Genomic DNA, 21,948 nt, shown 5'->3' on the forward strand with positions numbered 1-21,948 from the left:
TAGGAAATTAGTCACTGCCAAGCATCACAGAAGAACAAGGTTTTCAAAGACTAAAACAATTAAGAAGATAAGGAATTACAAACCTAAAATGACTTCTTCCTTTTCTCTTGGCCATTAGGTTGAATGTGTGTTCCCTTTCTGACCTACTGATTGACTCCCCTAATGTGGAAGACCTTTGGAGAAGGGCTTCACCAGAGAGAGTAGGGCTGTTTAAGGGGCTCATCTCATCACTATAGATGGAAAAGAAATGGAGGTCAAGCATAGCAATTAGTTCTGGTTTATCCAGTGACTTACCTTCATTCATTCTCCAGGGGACAAACTGATTCCACGTTTTTCTGGATTGGCAAGCCTGGATGGTCACCAGGTCACCCTGGTTGTTTCACAGTACACCTGAGGGAAGGAAATACGCAGTCAGACCCAAGCCCATTGCCTGGCATTGATGACCGAATGGCAGTATCCTATCAAATCAATTTAGAAAAAAGTACAATGGTTTTTGTATCATTTTAGTAGAAAACCCATCTCAAACTAAGATCAGCATTAAAAAGGACGCATCGGCTTTGCATTTGGAAAAATGCATGCGTAGAAGATGCTGGTCAGCAGCTAGGCACACATTCTGGTCTTTCTGGGAGGTGACAAGGCTTTCTGCCTGTCCCATGCCACTTACGTTCCCATCCTGATCTTTGGAAATTCATTCCTTAGGGATTAAGAAGAATGTTGAGTCCTTGTTTATGAATGTGATGGCTTAGTTGTTTTTTTTTTTTTTCCTTAAAGATTTTATTTGACAGAGCAAGAGAGAGCATAAGCAGAGGGAACAGGAGAAGGGAGAAGCAGTCTCCCTGCTGAGCAGGGAGCCTGATGTGGGGCTCAGTCCCAGGACCCTAAAATCATGACCTGAGCTAAAGGCAGAGGCTTAATCAACTGTACCACCAGGCACCCCTTGTTTTTGTGGTTATGGTGTTTTCAGTTCTCTAGGCCAGCTTGCATTTTTGCTCTGAGGGTATAACGTCAGCTCTTGACTTCCTTCTCTTTTGGGGGGGGACAGGTTGTGGAATTAAATTTAGGAACGGTTGTGCCTTGCTGCAGTGGACCAAAAAGGCCTCAGGACAAAGTCGCTGTGACTGACATGAAAAAGGACTTTGAGAGCTGCCTCGGAGCCAAGGTATGGGCTGGGGAGAGCCAGGTGGAAGTCCTCCCTCCCCACCCAGCCCTATTCCCCATGTCTTAGAGCCACACTGCTTTCCACTCCCCCCCACCATGACGAAGGCTCCCAAAGCCTGATGCTGAGGGCATTTCTTTTCCATCCTGAAGTCCTCAGTGCCTGTCCCATTGGCCAAGAGCCAAACAGCTTCCTTAGAGCCCATCACCATCTGTGAACACAACCCAGCCTGAACATCTACTTTTCCTATGACTCTCATCACACCGTGCACTCGACTTGCCCTGGCTTTTCTGGCCATTGTACTTCTGTTCATGCCCCGCCTCACCCACCTGCATGGCTCCTCCCCCTCCCTTCATGTCCGTGCCCCTCAGCCTCCACAGCATGGCCTTACATCTCACAGCAGAAAGTCATTGGTCCCTCATTTGAACCTTGCATGGCACTTGGTCTGAAACCCTTGGATGGCATCCATGTTCTTGAACTTACATTGCTTGTCCTTTATATTATTTGCTGGTCTGATTTTCCTTATTGGACCATATGTTTGAGTGAGGGTTTGTGTCAGCATCACCTTTGTATTCCACAAAGTACCTAGTGTCTTATATGCAGATTTTCAATGAACAGCTCCCCAAATGATGATTAAGATAAGTGATATGTTTTATCGTGGGGCCATTAGCATGACACCAAATGTTCAGCTGTACTTGATTTGCCTTATTGACCACGATTAGTTGAATCTGGCCAGAAGGACACATTTTTCTAAATTTCCATCATGTTAGAATCCGTGACCGTGGTTCATATCCATGAAACTCTACAATAATGTCATCTGGTTTAATTAGACTAACTTGGAACTAAATTTGTAGTTGTAAGCAAGTCGTTGTTAATAGGACTTCAAAGCAGAGTGAGAATCAGAAATTATGACTGTCTTTTATAAAGATTTAAAAACAATAAAGAGGCTTTCATTTTTCTGTTGCATTTCAGAGTTCATTGGCCGAGATATTTGTTTTGCTAAAAATTGGCTTTTGAAATTATACGTACAAGGTATTTCTTTTTCTTCTAAAGAGAGAACATTTCACCGTGTTTTTTCTTCCATTTTTTTTTTTCTTTCCCATAGCAAGGGTTTAAAGGATTCCAGGTTGCTCTGGACCATCATAATGACCACAAGACGTTTATCTACAATAATAGCGAATTCACCCTTACTCATGGTTCTGTGGTCATTGCTGCCATTACTAGCTGCACAAACACCAGTAACCCATCTGTGATGTTAGGGGCAGGTGAGTGTCGGCCTCTCCCCAAGGTCATGGGGACACGTGGGTGGGAATCTTTCAGGATGCTACCTTGGGGCCTACCTGAATCTATGTGCAGTTCCCCAAACCTTTTCTTTTCCTGATGCAGAAATGTGTTGGTCCAAAAGTGTTTATACAATAACAAGTGTCCAAAGCAAAGTATGTAAAGTAGAATACATAATGCATACTTATCTTTAGAATTAATGCAGAAAATAAGTAGAAGAAAGCAAAAAAAAAAAAATTTTTTTTCTAGTAAGCTTAGAATCTTGTGTCAGACTCTAAAAGAAAAAAAAAACTATTTTCATATCACAGATTAGTGTCTGTAAAAACCCTGATAGGCCTTTTTGTACACCGGACTTCAGTCTGTCTCAGAAGTATTTTAAGTATCTCTGAATTAGGGCACAGGGAGCTTACTTGGCTCTTAAGCAATTCTGGTCAAGTAGTTAGTATTATATACAGGGTTTTATTAATAGAAGTCTCTTTAGTGTCAAGATTTTTTTGTCATTCCCAAGAGTTCCTTTTGTGTCCATAAACCAAAGATCATCAAAGAGTTCTTTCTTTAAAAAGTGTACACGTACATATGGAACACCTTTGTTCAAGAATTCATGCGTTGATCCCTAAGCTTTTTGTGTCTGGAGCAAACGAGTTTCCTTAAGACAAGTCAGTAGCTTGTCTGTAGATTCTTGTGCCTTTTTACCCCCACTCATTTCTTTCCAAATTCTCTGATATGTCATAAGAATGCACCCAGCGTCTCTGCAGTAGTCTCTGTATTTGCCAAAATTCTAGCGGCTGAGAGCTCTTGATTTTCTCCTTTAAAATATTTTATTTATTTTATTAGACAGACAGAGATTACAAGTAGGCAGAGAGGCAGGCAGAGAGAGAGAGGAGGAAGCAGGCTCCCCACTGAGCAGAGAGACCGATGTGGGGCTTGATCCCAGGACCTTGGGATCATGACCTGAGCCGAAGGCAGAGGCTTTAACCTACTGAGCCACCCAGGCACCCTGATTTTCTCCTTTAAAAGAATACCTGGGGACTAGATTTTTCCTCTACCCTGACTGTACTTCTCACTAACCAGTACACAGTTTATACCCTTTAAGAAAGGGCCCTACCAGTTATAATCTTCATCCAAATAAAATGTAATCAGAAAGATTATTTTCCCTCCAAAAGTTAAAGTCGTAATTCTATAATATATTCCTTAATATTTTTTTTTAAAGATTTTATTTTTTTATTTGACAGAGAGAGATTACAAGTAGGCAGAGAGGCAGGCAGAGAGAGAGAGGAGGAAGCAGGCTCCCTGTGGAGCAGAGAGCCTGATGCGGGACTCGATCCCAGGACCCTGAGATCATGACCTGAGCCGAAGGCAGTGGCTTAACCCATTGAGCCACCCAGGCGCCCCCCTTAATATTTTTAAGTTTATGTCTTCAAAAGAAAAAGCCTATCTCTTTCTTCATTTCCTTGACTAATTTTGAGTTTACTGTGTATGGGCAAATACCTTTGGGTCAGTGAGTTGTTGATTTGTGCTAGGCAGCAGAAGGAACAGTAAGCACCGTGATCAGGGCTTTGTTGGGCGGTGGCAGGCGACACAGATGGAGGGGTCAGTCTCCTAAAACCACCCCGGCACCGAGAGCAGGCGGCCACCCAACACTGTGTCGGTGTTTACCATTTCACAGGACTGTTAGCAAAGAAAGCTGTGAATGCTGGCCTGAACGTGAAGCCTTACATCAAAACTAGCCTGTCTCCTGGAAGCGGTGTGGTCACCTACTACCTGCGGGAGAGCGGGGTCATGCCATATCTGTCCCAGCTTGGGTGAGGAGGCATTTTCTTTTATACTGTCACTTATGTTGTATTTTATTCCACACGTATCACGCCGCATCCCCTTGTAACATGCATCACCTTCTCTGATGGTATCTGATGCGTCTCATCAGCCAGTGAGCAGACTTCCACCCTTACATTCCTAGAGTCAGGCCCTCCTGTGGACAGTTGTGCTTGTTGTTCATCAGACAAGGGTGTCCTTGAAGGGCAAAGCAGGGCTGAAATCAAGCCTGTGCTTTGATGTGGCGCTGCAGCCTTCTGAGGGGGGCGGGGGTGTGTCTTCTCAATTGGCAGAGGTCACGAGATGGGCTAGTGCTGGCTCAGCAGCTGAGAGGCTACTGTTGGGCATGAAAATAACTGGCTAAACATGTTTTAATTCCTTGGTTTAAACAAGTCATTTGTTACTGAATACAGTTCCTCCAGTTTCCCCCCTATTCCTGATTTGGATGAGAAAGATTTTATTTGTATGTCTCATAGAAGTCGAAGTCCTTATTGATTATACAATCAAAGTAGTGAATAGAGAAATTAAATGGTGATGGGATTTCAACTTTTAAAAAGCCTAGATAGGCTCCTTTTTACAATTTACTCAGAAAAGACTACATGAGTGATCTAGAATGGATGAGTAGTATATTAAAATGCTCTACCTGGCTGGCTCAGGTGGTAGAACATGTGATTCTTGATCTTAGGGTCGTGGGTTCAAACCACACGTTGGGGGATAGATAGTACTTAAAATTTACAAAAAATCTTTACAGCACTCCTGAGAATGAAAGCTTTGTAGAAACAGGACTACACTTATTCCACATCCCTCCATTCTCTGTGAATCAGCTGTCTCTAGAACTGTCCCCAGCAGAGCAGCTCACTGGGACTCACTCCATCTCGCCTCTCTTCCGGCGGCTAGGTTTGATGTGGTGGGCTACGGTTGCATGACCTGTATCGGCAACAGCGGGCCCTTACCTGACCCTGTGGTCGAAGCCATCACGCAGGTAATGACCGAGGAGCCTGTGGGGCTCTTTTCATGTGATGTGTGACCTGAATGCTGATAATCTCAGGAAGTCCCAGGGCAGCAGGGGGTGTGTTCAGACCTAGGGTATTTGAATCAAGCTAACCTGAGTAGCTGTCGACCTTGTACCTCAGTTTTCGCACCTGTAAATTAGGGATGACGATAGGACCTGTTTCACAGAGTTGTGAGCATGGAGACGACAGTGGATGTGAAGGACTTGGCACAGTGCCCACACACATGGGCTCTGGGACTACACACAGCTTCAGGACTCTGTGTGCCTGGCCATCTGCAGCCTGGCTCAAAGTCAGGTGTGTCTCCACACAGACAGTGCAGTCGAAATTGCATTGCATGGCCTTGATTTCTGTCCCATAAATTCTGTAGCATTGAGAAGTCTGTCCCATAAATTCTGTAGCATTGAGAAGCACCATTTGGTTTGCATGAATTACAGAAGCCATGGAGGTCAGTGTGGCTTCCTTTAGCTTTCAACTGTTGGACTTTCCCTCCTGTTCTCGGGCCCTGGGCAGCAAAATCACCAGTATGCTGCCTTCTGACACACCTGGATTTCCTCGAGAGCAGAAACCATGTCTCTTGGTGTCCTTGGCCACAGTCTCCCCAGGGACACCCATGCATGCTCTTCTCCCCACAGGCAGAGGACCAAGGGAAAGGGAGGTTAAAGAACTCCCACTGTGATGGGAGCGTTCCACAGGTGGTCTAAGACAGAAAGCCTGGCCCCCTTCTCCGCGTCACCAGATCTTTCTCTTGCTGGACACAGGGAGACCTGGTTGCTGTTGGAGTACTCTCTGGGAACAGGAATTTCGAAGGTCGAGTCCACCCCAATACCCGGGCCAACTATTTAGCCTCTCCGCCCTTGGTGATAGCCTATGCAATTGCTGGGACCATCAGGATCAACTTTGAGAAAGAGCCGCTGGGTAAGATGTCGTTTGTGACTGCCCTTGTTTGTTTTCTGGTGAATTCAAAAATATTACTGGAGGGAGAGTAACCACTTTTGTTAATAAATAATGAGGCATAGGTAGGTGGTCGGTTAGTTCAGCTGGTTAGAGCAAGGTGCTAATAAATAATGAGGCATAGAACTGACGAAGATGAGAAGAGTATTTTCTTTTCTCCCCATACACAGCCAAGACAGAACTGGAACAGACAAAAAGCGACTGAAGGATAAGGGATGACAAAAGGAAATCTGAAAAGTCCGAGAGAGCATACTATTCTGGCTTCATCCCCAATTCTTCTCTTTCTAGCTCCGATTTTTTTTTAATTTTTTATTTTTTTAAATTACTTTTCAGTGTACTAGATTTCAGTGTTTATGCACCACACCCAGGGCTCCATGCAAACTGTGCCCTCCACAATACCCACCACCAGGCTGGCCCAACCTCCCACCCCCCGCCCCTTCAAAACCGTCAGGTTGTTTTTCAGAGTCCATAGTCTCTCATGGTTCATCTCCCCCTCCCAATTTCTAGCTCCGATTTTATCTGACATAGGGCACTGTTTTAACATATCCAGTTTGGGAACATGTCTCAAATAGTTTAGCCTCCCCAAATCCAGAGAAATGATGCTTTTTGTTTCCTTTCCTCTGGAGGTCTTGCTGTGTCCTCCTCTGTCTGGTCTCCGCAGATTCAATAATATGACAATGGTGCCCCTTCAGTTTACTGTTAGGAGATCACCACTAGAGCTAGAGTCGATTCTCATGTGTGGATTCGGTATTTGCAAATTTGCCTCTTCAATAAATGTAATTTAGCCCCCAAATCAAGATTCGTCTTGCCTCCATAGTAATTGGCAGACGTGCACAGAGGGGTAAAGGCTTTGCGTCCCTTCAGCTGCTGCCGAACGAGGCAGGGCCCTGCCTTTTCCTTTCAGCTCGCACATCCTGTTCGTGCTCTGTGTAGTGCCATGTTTTTCCACATTTTTGTGGTTTTGGTAATTTCACTTTTTAAAAATAGCCCCCAAGCATAGTGCCAAAGTGCTGTCTACCATGCAGAAGCCCAAGAAGGTTGGGGGTGTCCCATGGGAGGTAGACTTTGTTCAGGCATGAGTTGAAGTGCTGTTGGCTGGGACTTCCTCATAAACACTTCAGCAAGGTGTCCTGGATGAGTATCTTTAAGCAGAAGCACACGTGAAGCAAGATTACATATTGGTCAGGTGCTGAAAGTGTTGTGACGAGAGGCTGGCAGGAGCCTGACCTACGTCCCCCAGTGCTGGCAATTCATACTTCACCACATGGTGTTTGCATGGATTTTACAGAACGCTTCTACCACGGCAAATGGGATTTGACTGGTTGGGATCATGAAAATGGGCTATTAAATGCAGTTTTTCTCCTTAATAAACTTATTTTCCCCAGGGGTCAATGCAAAGGGAGAGCAGGTATTTCTGAAAGACATCTGGCCAACCCGAGACGAGATCCAGGCGGTGGAGCGTCAGTACGTGATCCCAGGCATGTTTAAGGAGGTCTACCAGAAGATAGAGGTGAGGTCCCTGTCCGCTCTGCCCTCTTGTGGCCAGGGAACAGCCATTCTTTTGTGGCATCTCTGCAGACACCAAGGCCAATGGTGGTGGAAACTAGAGGAAGTCACATTTCTTTCTTCAGATAACCAAGGAGGTAGTTCTCAGTCATTTTCTCCTGTGACTTCCATTTTTACATACCCCGCACTCTTCAGATCTTCCCAGATTTGGACAAGGTCCCAGACTTGGCAGCAGCCTCAAGAAGAGAGGTTGTAGGTTGTGTGTGATTCCTACCCAGCTTGCCAGAACCTCCCCACCTCAACCCTGGGTGCTGTGTCGGCTGTGGTTGGGGATCCCTGATGTCATTATAGAGTCTCACTGACGTAGAGTTCATGGGTTGGATGCCCCTCCCAGAATTATTTGCATGCTTAAAAACTATTTAAAAAGCCACTGAGGAAAAAGCACGGAACTACTGAATTAAATAAACCTTTCCACACATTTGATAAATACAGAGAAAATGTGTGGGGCTCAGTATCATTTTCTGAGACCTTGGATGTTATTCCTTTCTCTGCTTTCTGTGTTAGACTCACCTAAGGAATGCTGACTGGGTCTTGGGATTGAAATACAAGAGCAGATTATCTGGGAAAGAGAGTCAAATTGGGATCACATGCATGGACCCTGATCTCCCACAGGGTGCTGACTGGGAAGTGGTATGAACAAGTTTGCTGGGCACTGGGTTAAATGCATTTCTCCAAAGACTGAAGTTATGGCCCCATGGAGACAGTTGAAGCTGACTTTAATGCATGGTAGCTGTCAATTGCTGTCCCGTGTCCCTGTGACCTGGACATCTACTTCCCCAAATCTTCAAAGAGTAAATAATTTCCCCTTGGGTACAATCTGGATTATTGTTTCATAAATTATATTATGGATATGGCTTAGTTATCTCTTGCTGTGCAATGAATTATCCCAAAACTTAGAAACCGCTTTTATTAAATCTCATGGTTTCTGTGGATTAGAAATCCACGTGTGGCTTACCTGGGTGCCTCTGCCTTCACAAGGCTCCAACCGAGGTGTCCTTTGGTGCAGAGCTCATCTGAAGGCTCAGCTGGGGGAGGATCCACTTCCAGGGCAACTCGAGTGGTAGTTGGCAGGACAATACACCTCACAGACTGAGGGCCTCCATTCCCTTCTGATGGTTCCCTAGAGACTCCCCCATTGCCTTGCTCAGGGGTCTCTTCACAGCTCACAGCATGGTCCTGGCTTCCATCAGAGCAGGCCGGAAAGGGAGAGAGAGACAGAAGGCAGTCTCTTTATAACCCAATCTTGGAAATGAGTCACTAGGGTCAGCCCACACTCAGCAAGAGCCGATCACTTAAGGGTGTGCAGCGGGTGGGGGGCAGGTCCTTGGGGCCATCTTCCAGGCTGCCTGTCACAGTGTTTGTGTATTTTGAAGTCATCTGGCATGACAGTGTCTCAGTGTCAAGGAGCTCTTTTATGTGACTAGAATAAGGGTTTTATTGAAGTACAGTTGACACACAGCGTTACATTGGTTTCAGGTGTACAAATAGTGATCGGACAACTCTGTGCATTACCCAAGTGTAGCCACCATCTGTCACCATTCGACGCTATTACGATATCATTGACTGAATTCCCAGCGCTGTTGGGAATGAATGAACCCTTGACTGATTCCCCGTGACGTACTCATTCCATAACTGGAAGCATGTACCTCCCCCTCCCTCTGCCCCTGTTGGCCCGTCCTCACACCCCCTCCCCTCTGGCAACCATCAGTCAGTTCTCTGTGTTTATGGATCTGTTTCTGCTTTGTTCGTTCACTTTGCTTTTTAGATTCCCCCTAGCAAGGAAATCATAGTATCTGTCTTTGACTATTTCACTTTCATACCTAAAGGGTATTATGCTAAGAATGGTTTTTATTGTACTCTGAGGATATATAGTTTCTGATTTCATGTCACACTTAACTTTGAATGCAGTGGAATTAGATTTGCTTTTCTTTCTTCTGTCTTTTTTGTTTGTTAAGACCGTGAATGAAAGCTGGAATGCCTTAGCAGCCCCGTCGGACAAGCTATATTGCTGGAATCCCAAATCTACATACATTAAATCACCACCATTCTTTGAAAACCTGGTATGACTTTTTTTATTTTTAACAAAATGAGTTTTTCAAAATTCTCTTTCCTTATAAAGTCTACCTGAATACCTTCTACCCTTGCTCTAACTATGCATTCCAGTGAAACCTTTACCAACCCGAGCAGACAGTACTGGGGAGAGTTCTGAGATGCTGGGGTACTTGGCTCTAGGGAACCTACAGTGTCTCTGTCCAGGGGTTCTGTGTGGCTGCGCAGACATGCCCTGGCCATCCTGTACCACCTGGACAGAGACTCAGAAAAGTCCGAGGACTGACTGTTTCAGCAAAACATCCCCGGGCCTGCTATATTTAAACCTTATACTCAAAAAAAAAAAAAAAAAAAAAGGCAAGGGAAATCTTATAACTGATGATCAAGGACTTTACGCACTGCTGTTGGGAAGAGGAGGGGAGTAAAAGCCAGGGTTCTGGTTGTCCTTAGCATCTCCGTTCCCTGGATGTGGAGACACAGGTCATTTGCAGCTGCATTCCTGTTGCTTTCGAGGGAATAGTCCCAATACTTTGCCTCCCTTCAGGGGTGGAATGTGAATATTTGGAGGAAATTCACCTTACTTTTGGAAGCACCCCTGATAAAACCAAAAACCTAGAATTTTCTGTACAGCAACATAGGGCTGTCACCCAATTCAGGTCTACCCTGGTGACCGGAGAAAACCTGAACTGGCACTGACTGGCGTATTCTTTGCTAGACTTTGGCTCTTCAGCCGCCCAAATCTATAGTGGATGCCTACGTGCTGTTAAACTTGGGAGATTCCGTAACAACTGACCACATCTCTCCGGCTGGAAATATCGCAAGAAACAGCCCCGCTGCTCGCTACTTGACTAACAGAGGGTAAGTGTGAGCGAGGGGAAGACAGACTTAGCAGCAAAAAATGGAGAGAATGAGGCCGATGTTTCTGTTCACATGTTCTCTTTTCAATCAAACTCTGGTTTTTTCACCAAACCTTGAGGCTTGAAAACCAGTCATGTCTTCTGTTTGCTGCTTTGCAGCTTCCTTGGGAGATTCCATGAGCGAGGAAACCCCAGCACAGGGACCTTTCTGTGCCAGTGTCCCCACTGGAGTCCAGGCTCTGCTCTCAGACTGCGGGGCACTCAAGGGGGTGTCCTCTGCACTTCTGCCCCCTGCCTGAGACATGTCTGACTGTAATTTGCCACTGACACATCCATTGATGGATCCATCAGTCACAGACTGACGTCAGCGGGTACCAACCCAGTATTACCCACTGTCCTCTAATACACTGAGAGTGGTCAGAGTCTGTCCCAGAGCTGACTTTCCCTGAGAATTATCTGGGGAAATCAACATTCTGGCTCCGTTGGCACCTCCCATATCCACATCTTCAGGGATGGGCCCATAGCTAATCTAAGAACAAAATTCAACACTTATTCATTCTTTCTCCCCCCCCCCCCTTTTTTTTAAGTCAGTGCCAGAGGAAAATGGCCTTGACCCCATCTCGCTTTCCTGGTGGCTGAGGCGTTTTCTTCACGCCTCTCCATCCTGCTGAGCCCCACTCATCCTCTGCCTCCTCCTGGTGCATCCTATAGGACTGTCACGTTCAGAGCAAAAGTAGTCCACGTTCCCCAGAGACGGGAGTGCTGTAAGCATCAGAACCTAGCCTGCCTCTAGAGTAAGGGATGCACAGGAGTCTATCTCAAGATTTTTTTTTTTAACATGGGGCAACTATTGTATTAAATGCACAGGGACTTGCTACACACAGACACAAAGGATAAGAATCTGAAGGGACGGGATTGTGCTTTGAAGGCGAGACCTAAGTGCATCACTGAGCCGAGAAGGGCAGGGGGTATTTGAGAGGGGTCAGCGAATTCCTGCTCTTTCCCCTCCCCACACTGCTCTGGCTACACTGGTGGGTGCCTCAGTTGTTGAATATTCCAGATAAGTTCAAATACCCTTCTGCCCAAGAGCCTTTGGTTGAGCTGGCTATTTCTTCCTCTTGGATGCTCTTCCCCAACTCCCTTGCCACTTCAAGTCTTCCTCCATGAGTTCACCCCCACTCTACCCCTGTTTTCATCTTGATCTACTTTTTTTTCTCCTCAGTTATTAGCCACAATGTAGTAACACTTAGGTAAGATGCTCATTTTTAAATTATGGTTTTTTTGTCTCTACCTTTAAAAAATTTTATTTATTTATTTATTTGACAGAGAGAGAGATCACAAGTAGGCAGAGAGAGAGGGGGAAGCAGGCTTCCTGCCGAGCAGAGAGCCCGATATGAGGCTCGATCCCAGGACCCTGAGATCATGAAGCTTAACCCACTGAGCCACCCAGGCGCCCCTGTCTCTACCTTTTAGAAGTAAGCCCTGCAAAGGCAGGAATTCTCATCTGTGTTGTTCCTGATCCACCTCAAGCCCTGGGAATAGTTCTTGGCACGTAGCTAGGGCTCAGTAGTTGCTGAATGAATGGTAGAAAAGGATTCACCAATAAACAGAGAGACACAGCAGTTGAGGCTGGAGAAGGAAACTAAGGAAAGCAGCAGTGACCACTACTTTTTTTGACTGGTGATAGTTGACACTTTTGAGATACAGACTCTAGGGAACTGAATGAAAAGAACCCTACCTTCCTGGAAAAGTGCACATATCCCCAACATTCTGGATACAATTTCAGGAGTTTGTAGACATGCTCACCTGCTCCTGAATCCCATTCACAGACTCTCTCCATCTCCAGATCACGTCTCACGGTGAGATCAGACTACCACTCACACATACGTCCTAGCATTTTTAAAGAAATCCAGTGAGCCGATGGCTGTGTTAATTGTAAAATGTTCCTGCTGTCACAAAGTGTCCTTTCACCAGGGCCCCCAGACAGGATTTTCCTTTGATTGCAGGGCCAGGAAGAGCTGTTCTGCCTCTTTGGCACCACTCTGACTTTTATGAAAATTGTAAATCATGTTGCTTGACCTGTGTTCTTGTAAATCATGTTGCCTGAGTTCTTGATGACTTGAGGACAAATGTATACCTCCTTCCAGTTAGTTTACAGAGTGTATTTTGTGTTTCCCTAATTCTTGGCTCCACCAGACTGGCCCATGCTGATTAGTCTTTTGCTTTCCTTTTTCTTACCCATTTTTAATGTGTGTGTGTGTGTGTGTGTGTGTGTGTGTGTGTGTGTTTTTAAGATAGATTTATTTATTTATTTATTTGAGAGAGAGAGACAGTAAGAGAGAGCATGAGAGGGGAGAAGGTCAGAGAGAGAAGCAGACTCCCCTTGGAGCTGATGTGGGACCCAATCCTGGGACTCCAGGATCATGACCTGAGCCGAAGGCAGTTGCTTAACCATTGAGCCACCCAGGTGCCCTAATATATATATATTTTTAAGATTTTATTTATTTGACAGAGAGATATCACAAGTAGGAGGAGAGGGAGACAGAGAGATGAGGAAGCAGACTCCTTGCCAAGCAGAGAGCCTGATGTGGGGCTCGATCTCAGGACCCTGGAATCATGACCCGAGCCAAAGGCAGAGGCTTTAACCCACTGAGCCACCCAGGCGCCCTAATATTTTATCTTTTGTGACACTTTCTAGGCTACCCTACTGAATCAGTAAAATGAATACTCATTAGAGTTCCTCCTGGTTTTTCTATTCAGATTTAAAAGACTAGAAGTTGACCCTGAGACAATGTTGATTTCCCCCTTTCACTGTCCCACCTTTAAGCTCTGACTCTACCCTCAGCAGAAGATACAAGAACCAGCTTTTCTGCCTTGGAGAGTGATGCTTAGTAGACTTAGATATCTAGGTCGGTGGTTTTTCCTTTTTCTTGATGGAAGCTAAGTTTTGTCTTTGCACCGTTCACTAACCTAGCTCCTCCCCTGCTTGCATTCTTAGCTTGACTCCACGAGAATTCAACTCCTATGGCTCCCGCCGAGGGAATGATGCCATCATGGCACGGGGGACATTTGCCAACATTCGCTTATTAAACAAATTTTTGAACAAGCAGGCACCACAGACTATACATCTGCCTTCTGGAGAAATTGTGAGTACTATCCCTCTGTCAGGCTCTGGGTGTTTGGACCTTTATGTGGTGGCTTTCCTTTGGGCCTTGCTTTTCTTTAGAGCCCTGTGGTACCTCTTGTTTCGAGAGAGTTGATCATGGATAGAGATGCCCTTTAAAGTTTTACAACTTTGTCTTCCTGCTTAGAGATTCTGCTTCATGGTTTCCTGGGAGTTGAGTTTATGAAGCCTCTGAGTGAAATGTCATCAGTTCAGAGTATTTGAAGGGGAACTTTAGGTTAAGATAGAGGATAGTTATCAACAGGTGCTACTGTATGACTTTATTAGCATTTAATTAAGTCCCCATAGAGGAACATAGAGGCCCACGGAGGCCTGCATGGGTCCTGACGGAATGCCTTTGCAGTTGGCCTGTTACAGCAGGAACTGTTCATTCCCACACGGGAGGGAGGTGTGTGACAGGCAGGAGAGTCTGCGCTTTGAGTCTGACAGACCGGCTGTGGAGCCTTCAGCAAGTTATTTCCCTCTCTGAGCTTCATTCTTCTGACCTTTGAAGCAGGATATCCACCCTGTGAGGCTGTGAGGCCTAAGCTTAAATAGAATGATGTGTATTAAATACAGAGCAGAGGATCTGGAGCATGTCGTGGGTCCTCGGTGTTGCTTCTCTCTCCAGCAGGAGCTGCCAAACTGCTTGAGAACTGTTTAAGTTACTTGAGAAATCACCCTCCTGACTTAAGAATAATAACAGCTAGGATTTCTATAGAACTTACTACATCCCACATACTGTTCTAAGCTCTTTGCCTATATTGACTACTTTAATCCTCATAACCACCCTTTGAGGGAAGTACCATACTTGTCCATTAAGATAATAAAAATGGAGATTAAAACCCAAGGAATCTGGGGGCACCTGGGTGGCTCAGTTAGTGGGGCATCCAACTTTCGGTTTTGGCTTAGGTTGAGATCTCAGGGTCACAAGATCGAGCCCTGCAACAGTCTCCGCACTAAGCCCAGAGTCTGCTTAATTTTCTCTCTTTTCCTCTGCCCCTCCCTGCCTAAAATCAATCAATCAATAAATCTTTAAAATAAAACCCAGGGAGCCTGGCTCCAATGTCAGTGTGGTTTACCACCACCCATATTGCTTCACTTATAACAGATCTTGGTAAAGCAAACTCTTCCTGGGTCATCACTGATCACCAGGACCCAACAGAAGTCAGTGCCCAGTAGGTGGTTGTTCAAGGAGGACCAGGGATGATAAACAAGCTATTAAATGGAAAAGATACAGTTAGGTGGTGGAATGCCCAAGAGACAAGGGGAAAGACGGGCAGTATAGACACTGGCAGGGTGGGGGGAGGGGGAGGGGCTCCAGTATACTGAATGTCATAGCGAACCTCACATATTTACCAACCCGCCATGACACAGGACTTCTCATCAGATGTTCAGGGCCTCCTCTTACATAAGGAGACCAGAATCAGAGATGAACAGCCATTTGAGCCAAGACTTGAACTTGAAAGATAGACCTAGACAAAAAACAGAGGGGGAAGGGAAAAAAAACAGAGATAATGCAAGAGTACAAGAAAATGAAAAAATGATTATCTTCTCAGAGTGATGAAATGGTTTTCTGTTGGCATACAGTTATCAAAGGACAAGAAAGGGCTCTTGGTAAAAAATAGTAATTAAAAAAGAAAGAAAATGCTGTTTAAAAAAAAAAAAAAGCTCCTTAGGAAAAGTTGATTAGTTGAGAAAAACTCGAGTATAAAACAGAAAGACAAAGGAAAAATTAGAGAAACTATAAAAAAATTAAAGTCTGAAATGAGGAGGCTCAGCATCTGACTAAACAGAGATGCTGAGAAGAGAAGAGAGGTCATTATCCGGGAAGTAACGCAAGGAAAACTCCCCCACTGCCAGATCCGACTCCACAGAACAGCCACTGCATACCGACATGATTATGGAAGACCAGCTCCAAATCGCTTTGGTGTGAAGTTAAGAACAGCAGCGATGAGGACAAGATCTAGAAACTTCCAAAGAGGGAAAAACAGCTTCTGTGCCATGTACTGGGGATCAGAAGTGCTCAAACCAACACCGGAAACTTAGACTGGTTGCACCCCTAAATTCTGTGTCCCATGTTAAAGTAATAACACATTCAGATTCAAAAACCTTAAAAATACTCCTCAGGAAGATACTTGGTGAATGTTTTTTACCAAAATGATGAAATAAGGCAAAAAGGGGGAAGATGTAGGATCCAGGACAAAGAAGTGCAGGGAATCCCCAAGATGTTGGTGAAGGAAGATTCTTCCGTCACAGGAATGCACCACCTCTAGAGGAGAATCAGTCCAAATTAGGACTGAAGCTCCTGGAGAGAGAACTCCATGGAAAAGAATTTAACTTTCTTATTTTTAATTTTTTTTAAAGATTTTATTTATTTATTTGAGAGAGAGAGCTTGAGTGAGGTGAGGGGCAGAGGGAGAAGCAGATTCCCTACTGAGCAGGGAGCTAGACTGATGGGATCATCACCTGAGGCAAAGGCAGATGCTTCACACTTTACCTACTGAGCCACCCAGGCATCCCCATGGAAGAGATTTTTAAATGACAGACTTCCTGATACAGTTGAATATCTTCAGAGAATTATCCTTTAGGCAGAGTGGGGATTAACTGGTGGGTTGGGACATAGAAACAGGTGAGCACACATACAAAAAGGAAATTATTAATTCCAGTGGAAATTTTTCTTAATTACCAGGAAAAGGCAATCAGGGTACATTACTTGACCCAGCTATAAATAACATTCACATGGTTAAAGTAGTACAAACACCAAATATTGACTTACCCAAAATGTATGACATAATTATATTGGGAGGCTAGGGAGAGGGTACCCAGGGGAACGGTAGTTACGAGAACTAAATCCCTGGGGTGTCTGGGTGGCTCAGTCCTTTAAGCATCTTGATTTCAGCTCAGGTCATGATCTCAGGGTCCTGGGATCGAGCTCTCCCTCGGGCTCTGCGCTCAGTGAGGGGTCTGATTTAGGATTCTCTCCCTTTCCCTCTGTCCCTCCTTCTGCTTGCACACACTGTCTCTCTCAAATAAATCTTTTTAAAAGGAAAGAGAACTAAATACCCATCAAAACAGGAAATTGATAACAAAAATGGAGAAATAGAGAACTGGCAGTTTAAATATAATACTGAAGACACAGAGGCACAGTAACAGAAGAAACCACCAAATTTTATGTCCTCTTCTTTACGAGAGAGGGCATGTGCAGGAAGCCGTTACTTTATAAGCTCCCCAGATTTGAGTAACGCCATGTGGAACCAACCACAGGCTCCATCAGCCCACCGAAATAGTAATTTGTGAAAGCTTACTTGAAAGGTTGATTATACACCTTTCTAGAGCTTCTTTTGAAGGAAACCCTCTTGGGGGATTTTTTTCTTTTCTTTTTTTTTTTAAGTTTTTTTACTTACGTAGCCAGGAAGAACAACTGTTTCCTGTCACCAGCAATGATATCCAATGTCTTTGTGAAGTCTTGGCATAGCAGAACATTCAGAGTTCTTGCGAGAAACAAATGAAGACATTTGTGGAAGATATTTCTCATATATACCAAAATATTAGTTAATCCTCTTGTCCTGTATTGATCTGTGCTTCCACCTGTGTTTCTGCTCTGTCTTGACCTCCTTATAGAAAGGTGAATAATACAAGTTTGCATTTTGGGGCACCGGGTGACCCAGTCGGTTAAGTGGCTCACTGTTGATTTTGGCTCAGGTCATGGTCTCAGGGTCCTGGAATCAAGCCCCGCCCCAGGCCCTGTGCTCAGCAGGGAGTCTGCTTGAAGATCCTCTCTCCCCCTCTGCCTCTCTCCCCCCCACTCACTTTATCTAAAATAAATCCATGTATGTATGTTTGCATTTTATGTCATTTCAGAACATGTCACCTTCTTTGTGGTTGCTACCCTACATAAGTGGCCATCACTGAGTCCCTGAGAATGAGTCAAAACCCAGGTTTAGGTGGGATTCTCTGTTTTCTAAGCTTTAAAATAGTTAAATCAGTGGAAGAGGGGAAAAAAATCTGATCTACTTTTTTTTTTTCCCCTTGATGCCTTAGGATTTGATGCCTTAGGTTTTCTAAAACCAGGACAAAAACTAGGCATTTCAGTTAAAAGAATATACAGCTCATGGGAGGGGTGAATGGATGGGAGCTAGTTGGAGATCTGTAGAGCAGGCCACTGATTGGTTGTGTTGACTTGGGCCCCTGAAGACCCTGTCCTTCCCACCAGGTCCCCCTGGCCTGTGTCCATGCTCTGCTGCGTGTGTAAACCTTGCTTTTCTCTTCCTCAGCTTGACGTGTTCGATGCCGCCGAGCAGTACCAGCAAGCAGGCCTGCCCCTGATCATTCTGGCCGGCAAAGAGTACGGCTCAGGCAGCTCCCGAGACTGGGCGGCCAAGGGCCCTTTCCTCCTGGTGAGTGTGACGTGGAGGGAGCCCACAGGCTCAGGAAAGCAGGTGCTGTTTGTTCAGCTCCTGCTTCTTGGCAGATCTGCCTTTACCCCACTCAGTGAAGGGTAACGTAGAGTTGAACCGGTTCCTCAGATCAGATACTCGTATTCTACAAACCGTGGATCATTGGGGGTGTCTGTGGAGCATTTGGGAAGAGGGTCTGTGAAGTCTCTGAAATTATTTTCAAATATGTGTAAACATGACTTTTTTTTATGGGGGAAAATGGCACGGTTTTCTTATTATTCAGGTTGAGGGACACGGTGCATTTCAGGCTGTTGTTCCAGGAAGCAGTAAGCCTGGGCTGCTGCTCCCATGTTGTCTCTCAGGAGGTTCACGGGAGGGTAAAAGTAAGGAGCCTATGCTCTGGACAGACTTGGGGAGTGCACAGTGGCTTTCCACTGCCCGTGAGTCAGTTTATAGACTCTCTAGAAAAGGCAGCTCTCTCTGGACACAGACAGGCAGCTCCTCAGAACCTTCGGCCATTTCAGGGCCTGAGCCGTGTGAGGTGTCCCCATGGAGGGGCCATGCAGGGAGCAGACGGTTGTTACCTCTTGAGCATCGTCCGGCCCCAAAAGCAGGGGAGAGTCCTGCTCAGCTTCTATTCTCAGGGTAGGGTAAGATGACCTAGCTGGTGCCAATCTCAGTGATTTATGACTCGAGCAAATTAAAACTGTGGAAACACCTCATACAGTGATTTCCACACATACAGTAAAGAAGGCAGGGTCTGGCAGGCAGCCCTCCGGGGGTCCAGGCTTCAGTAAATCTCTGTGAACATCACACTTATTGCTTTGTTTTGTTTTTTATCAATCATTTTGCTTTGTGGAGGGAATAAAAGATGTTCTTTGACTACTTGGTAATATATCAAAAGCCTACCTTTTCTAGAAGCTGCTGAAAAGAACCAGAGAAATTACAGAAGAGGAAAGGGTTTTAGGGATGGGGCTGGAAGCTGGCAGTGCAGCCACAGGGGGCTGTAAGAGCTGAAGGAGGCTGAGAGGACTGGCGCACGAGGGGTCCCCTGGGCTCTAGGCTTCTGTACAGAACAGCGCCGAGCTCCGGCCTCCCCAGCCAGGCTGCTCAACAGTGCTGGGCTCTCCTCACGGCAGAGGGGGCTGGACACCTGGTCTGCAGCCCTGCGCAGCCCTCACCCAGCCTAGGGACGTGCATAGTATGTGTTTACAAAGCTGCCACTCCCCCCAAAGTGAACACATGTGTACACAGATCCATACGGAAGACCTCCTGTTCTTGAAACAGGAATCACAAAAGCAGCACATCTCTGTTCCTTTCTCTGTAGTTGTTCTGAAAGTTGTTTTCCATTAAAATTTTTCATGTCTGTACCTATTCAAGGGAGAGAAAATTTTTTTATGTTGTTCTGCAGTGTGGATTCTAGATATGATGGAAGTGTGCTAAGAGATGTTGTATCACAAAGCAGCTAAGTATGTGGTGGAGCTGCATGGGTTAAATACCAGCTACCACCACTGACTGTGTGGGTGATGGGACAGCAGTTGCCTCTATCTCCTAGGGCTGGTGGGGATGGGCTGAGAGAAGCCACTTTATTTTACTGCCTGTACATTGTAGGCAGTCCGTGCAGACCAGCTGCGGTGTTATTTACTAGAGTAACTGTTTATGTAAATGACTCATTGGTACTTAGAATTTAGGTGTGAGAGGAGTTTTGACTGAAGAAGCCTTTTGTCAAGTTTCTGTGTATCTAAAGAAAATGGAAACTGTGTCCAAAGTACTGTCTTGGCTCCTCAGGGAATCAAAGCTGTCCTGGCTGAGAGCTACGAGCGCATTCACCGCAGTAACTTGGTGGGAATGGGGGTGATTCCCCTTGAATACCTCCCTGGGGAGACTGCAGACACCCTGGGACTCACGGGGCGGGAACGATACACCATCATCATTCCAGAAAACCTCACACCACGAATGAAAGTGCAGGTCAAGGTAAGCTGGAGCTCCTCCCCCATGCCCCGCCCAAGTAACCGGACCCTGTGTTCATCGTCAATCGTCAATCGCAAGAAGGAAATGAGTGGATTTGAAAGGAAAACAATCACTCTGTAGGAGTGCGTTAGACCTAGGAGTTCTGCTGTCACCTGCTCTGTCTTCACAACACAGTGAGGAGGACCCCTGTTGATTGATTACCTATTTCCGTTTACTCACAAAATTACCATCAATTCCTTTCTTACTCCCCAACCCCACCAGCCCCACTGTCTCCTCTGACTCCCAATCTCTCTTGAACCCAGAGAAGAGTGCGGGAAGCTCAGTGACAGGACATTTTAACATGATCTAAAAAACATCTTTTTATTATCAAAATGTGGACATACCCCATTCTTGAGCCTCACCTCAGGTGCCAGGTTTTGGTTAGCCCAAAGGTAATGTGACAGCTCCTGAGGGGAGGCAAGGCAGGTGCCCAGCGCTGACATCCCAGGGTCAGCAGCTGCACCAGCTGCCTAAGGGACCACCTCAGTGAGACCTCTGCTGACACATGGCTCCCAGAGGAGGTCTAACGTCACTAGGAGCTGCTGCCCCGAGAGACTTGGCCCTTGAGTGTCTGTCATCTCCATCATTCACACCCCACGGTGCTTTGCTGCACAGAGGAGTCGGCTGGGGGGCTGGTCCAAATATAGCCCCTGATTCACTGGGTCTGGGCTAGAGCCGGGACAGCATGTGTCCCCATGTGCCGCTGGCTCTACTGGTGTGTGGACCACACTTTGAGGGGCAGCTCTGAGGGCAGAGGGGGGCGTCCCTCCTGACACAGCTGCCCGGCCTCCTCCCCCACTGGTTCTCCTCTGCTTCTTTGTCGTCACAGCTGGATACTGGGAAGACCTTCCAGGCCATCATGAGGTTCGACACGGACGTGGAGCTCACTTATTTCCACAACGGAGGCATCCTCAACTACATGATCCGCAAGATGGCCAAGTAGGCAAGCTGCGCTCGGAGCCCCAGGCTTGGAGCTGCACCGGGGGAGCAAAGCGCCACTAGCCAGCCAGGTCCTTGGCGCAGAGCATCCCCGCATGGAGGTGTGTGAGCACTGAAGTACTGGTGCCATTCCTCCAGGCACAGAATGAGCAGTTTCTGCATTCTCTATTTTTGTGGATCTTTTTCTCTTTTTCTAGAATTTGGAAGCTAGAATGGTGGGAATGTCAGTAGTGCCAGAAAGAGAGAACTTGAGCTTGTCTGTAAAGTCACTGATCACAGAATGTTGATTTTTCACTCTTGGCCTGTTAATGTTCAGTTGGACACTAGTCAGTCTTCTCAGAAGGCATCCCCTGTCCTCATTTCTGTTCCTCTCTCTTCTTCTCTGCTCCATGAAGCCTTCCCTTGAGGGCCACTGGTCCCTGCCTGTTATACCAGTATGAACTGACATGGTAGATGAAAACATTCTCACACCGCAAATCACGGTGGTGATTGTGATTCTCCCCTCCGCCTTTTTCCTTCAGATGGAATGATCCAGGCACCTCGTGGACAGGTCAGACACTGACATTTTTTGATTATGTACCTTTTGATGGATCAACACTAAAAAAAAAAAAAATGTGATGTTTTCTTTCACTCTTTTCAGAACTTTTCCCTAGAAAACTTTTCATTTGTCCAGAGGAGAACTTTGGAGGTGGTTTTGGAGAGAGACATAGAACATTTGTAATTTGAATAAAATTAAATCTATTTTCAAGGAAAA

The 21,948-nt window shown here is 45.8% G+C and overlaps 1 protein-coding gene across 2 annotated transcripts in view; it reads left to right on the forward strand.

The window, feature by feature from the left end:
* The window catches only part of ACO1 (aconitase 1), a 56,776-nt gene extending 34,828 nt beyond the window's left edge, over window positions 1-21,948 (forward strand). For both annotated transcript variants that reach the window (XM_082694553.1, XM_082694554.1), the window contains 12 exons: window positions 1,043-1,159; window positions 2,262-2,421; window positions 4,104-4,239; window positions 5,144-5,228; window positions 6,018-6,174; window positions 7,596-7,720; window positions 9,732-9,836; window positions 10,541-10,683; window positions 13,681-13,828; window positions 18,123-18,245; window positions 20,034-20,219; window positions 21,085-21,948. In XM_082694553.1, the coding sequence (XP_082550679.1) occupies window positions 1,043-1,159; window positions 2,262-2,421; window positions 4,104-4,239; window positions 5,144-5,228; window positions 6,018-6,174; window positions 7,596-7,720; window positions 9,732-9,836; window positions 10,541-10,683; window positions 13,681-13,828; window positions 18,123-18,245; window positions 20,034-20,219; window positions 21,085-21,198 (1,599 nt within the window). In that variant the 3' untranslated portion in view covers window positions 21,199-21,948. The remainder of the gene's footprint in view (window positions 1-1,042; window positions 1,160-2,261; window positions 2,422-4,103; window positions 4,240-5,143; window positions 5,229-6,017; window positions 6,175-7,595; window positions 7,721-9,731; window positions 9,837-10,540; window positions 10,684-13,680; window positions 13,829-18,122; window positions 18,246-20,033; window positions 20,220-21,084) is intronic.

This window comes from Mustela nivalis (assembly GCF_964662115.1).
Source record: "Mustela nivalis genome assembly, chromosome: 13".
Taxonomy (NCBI): Eukaryota; Metazoa; Chordata; class Mammalia; order Carnivora; family Mustelidae; genus Mustela; species Mustela nivalis.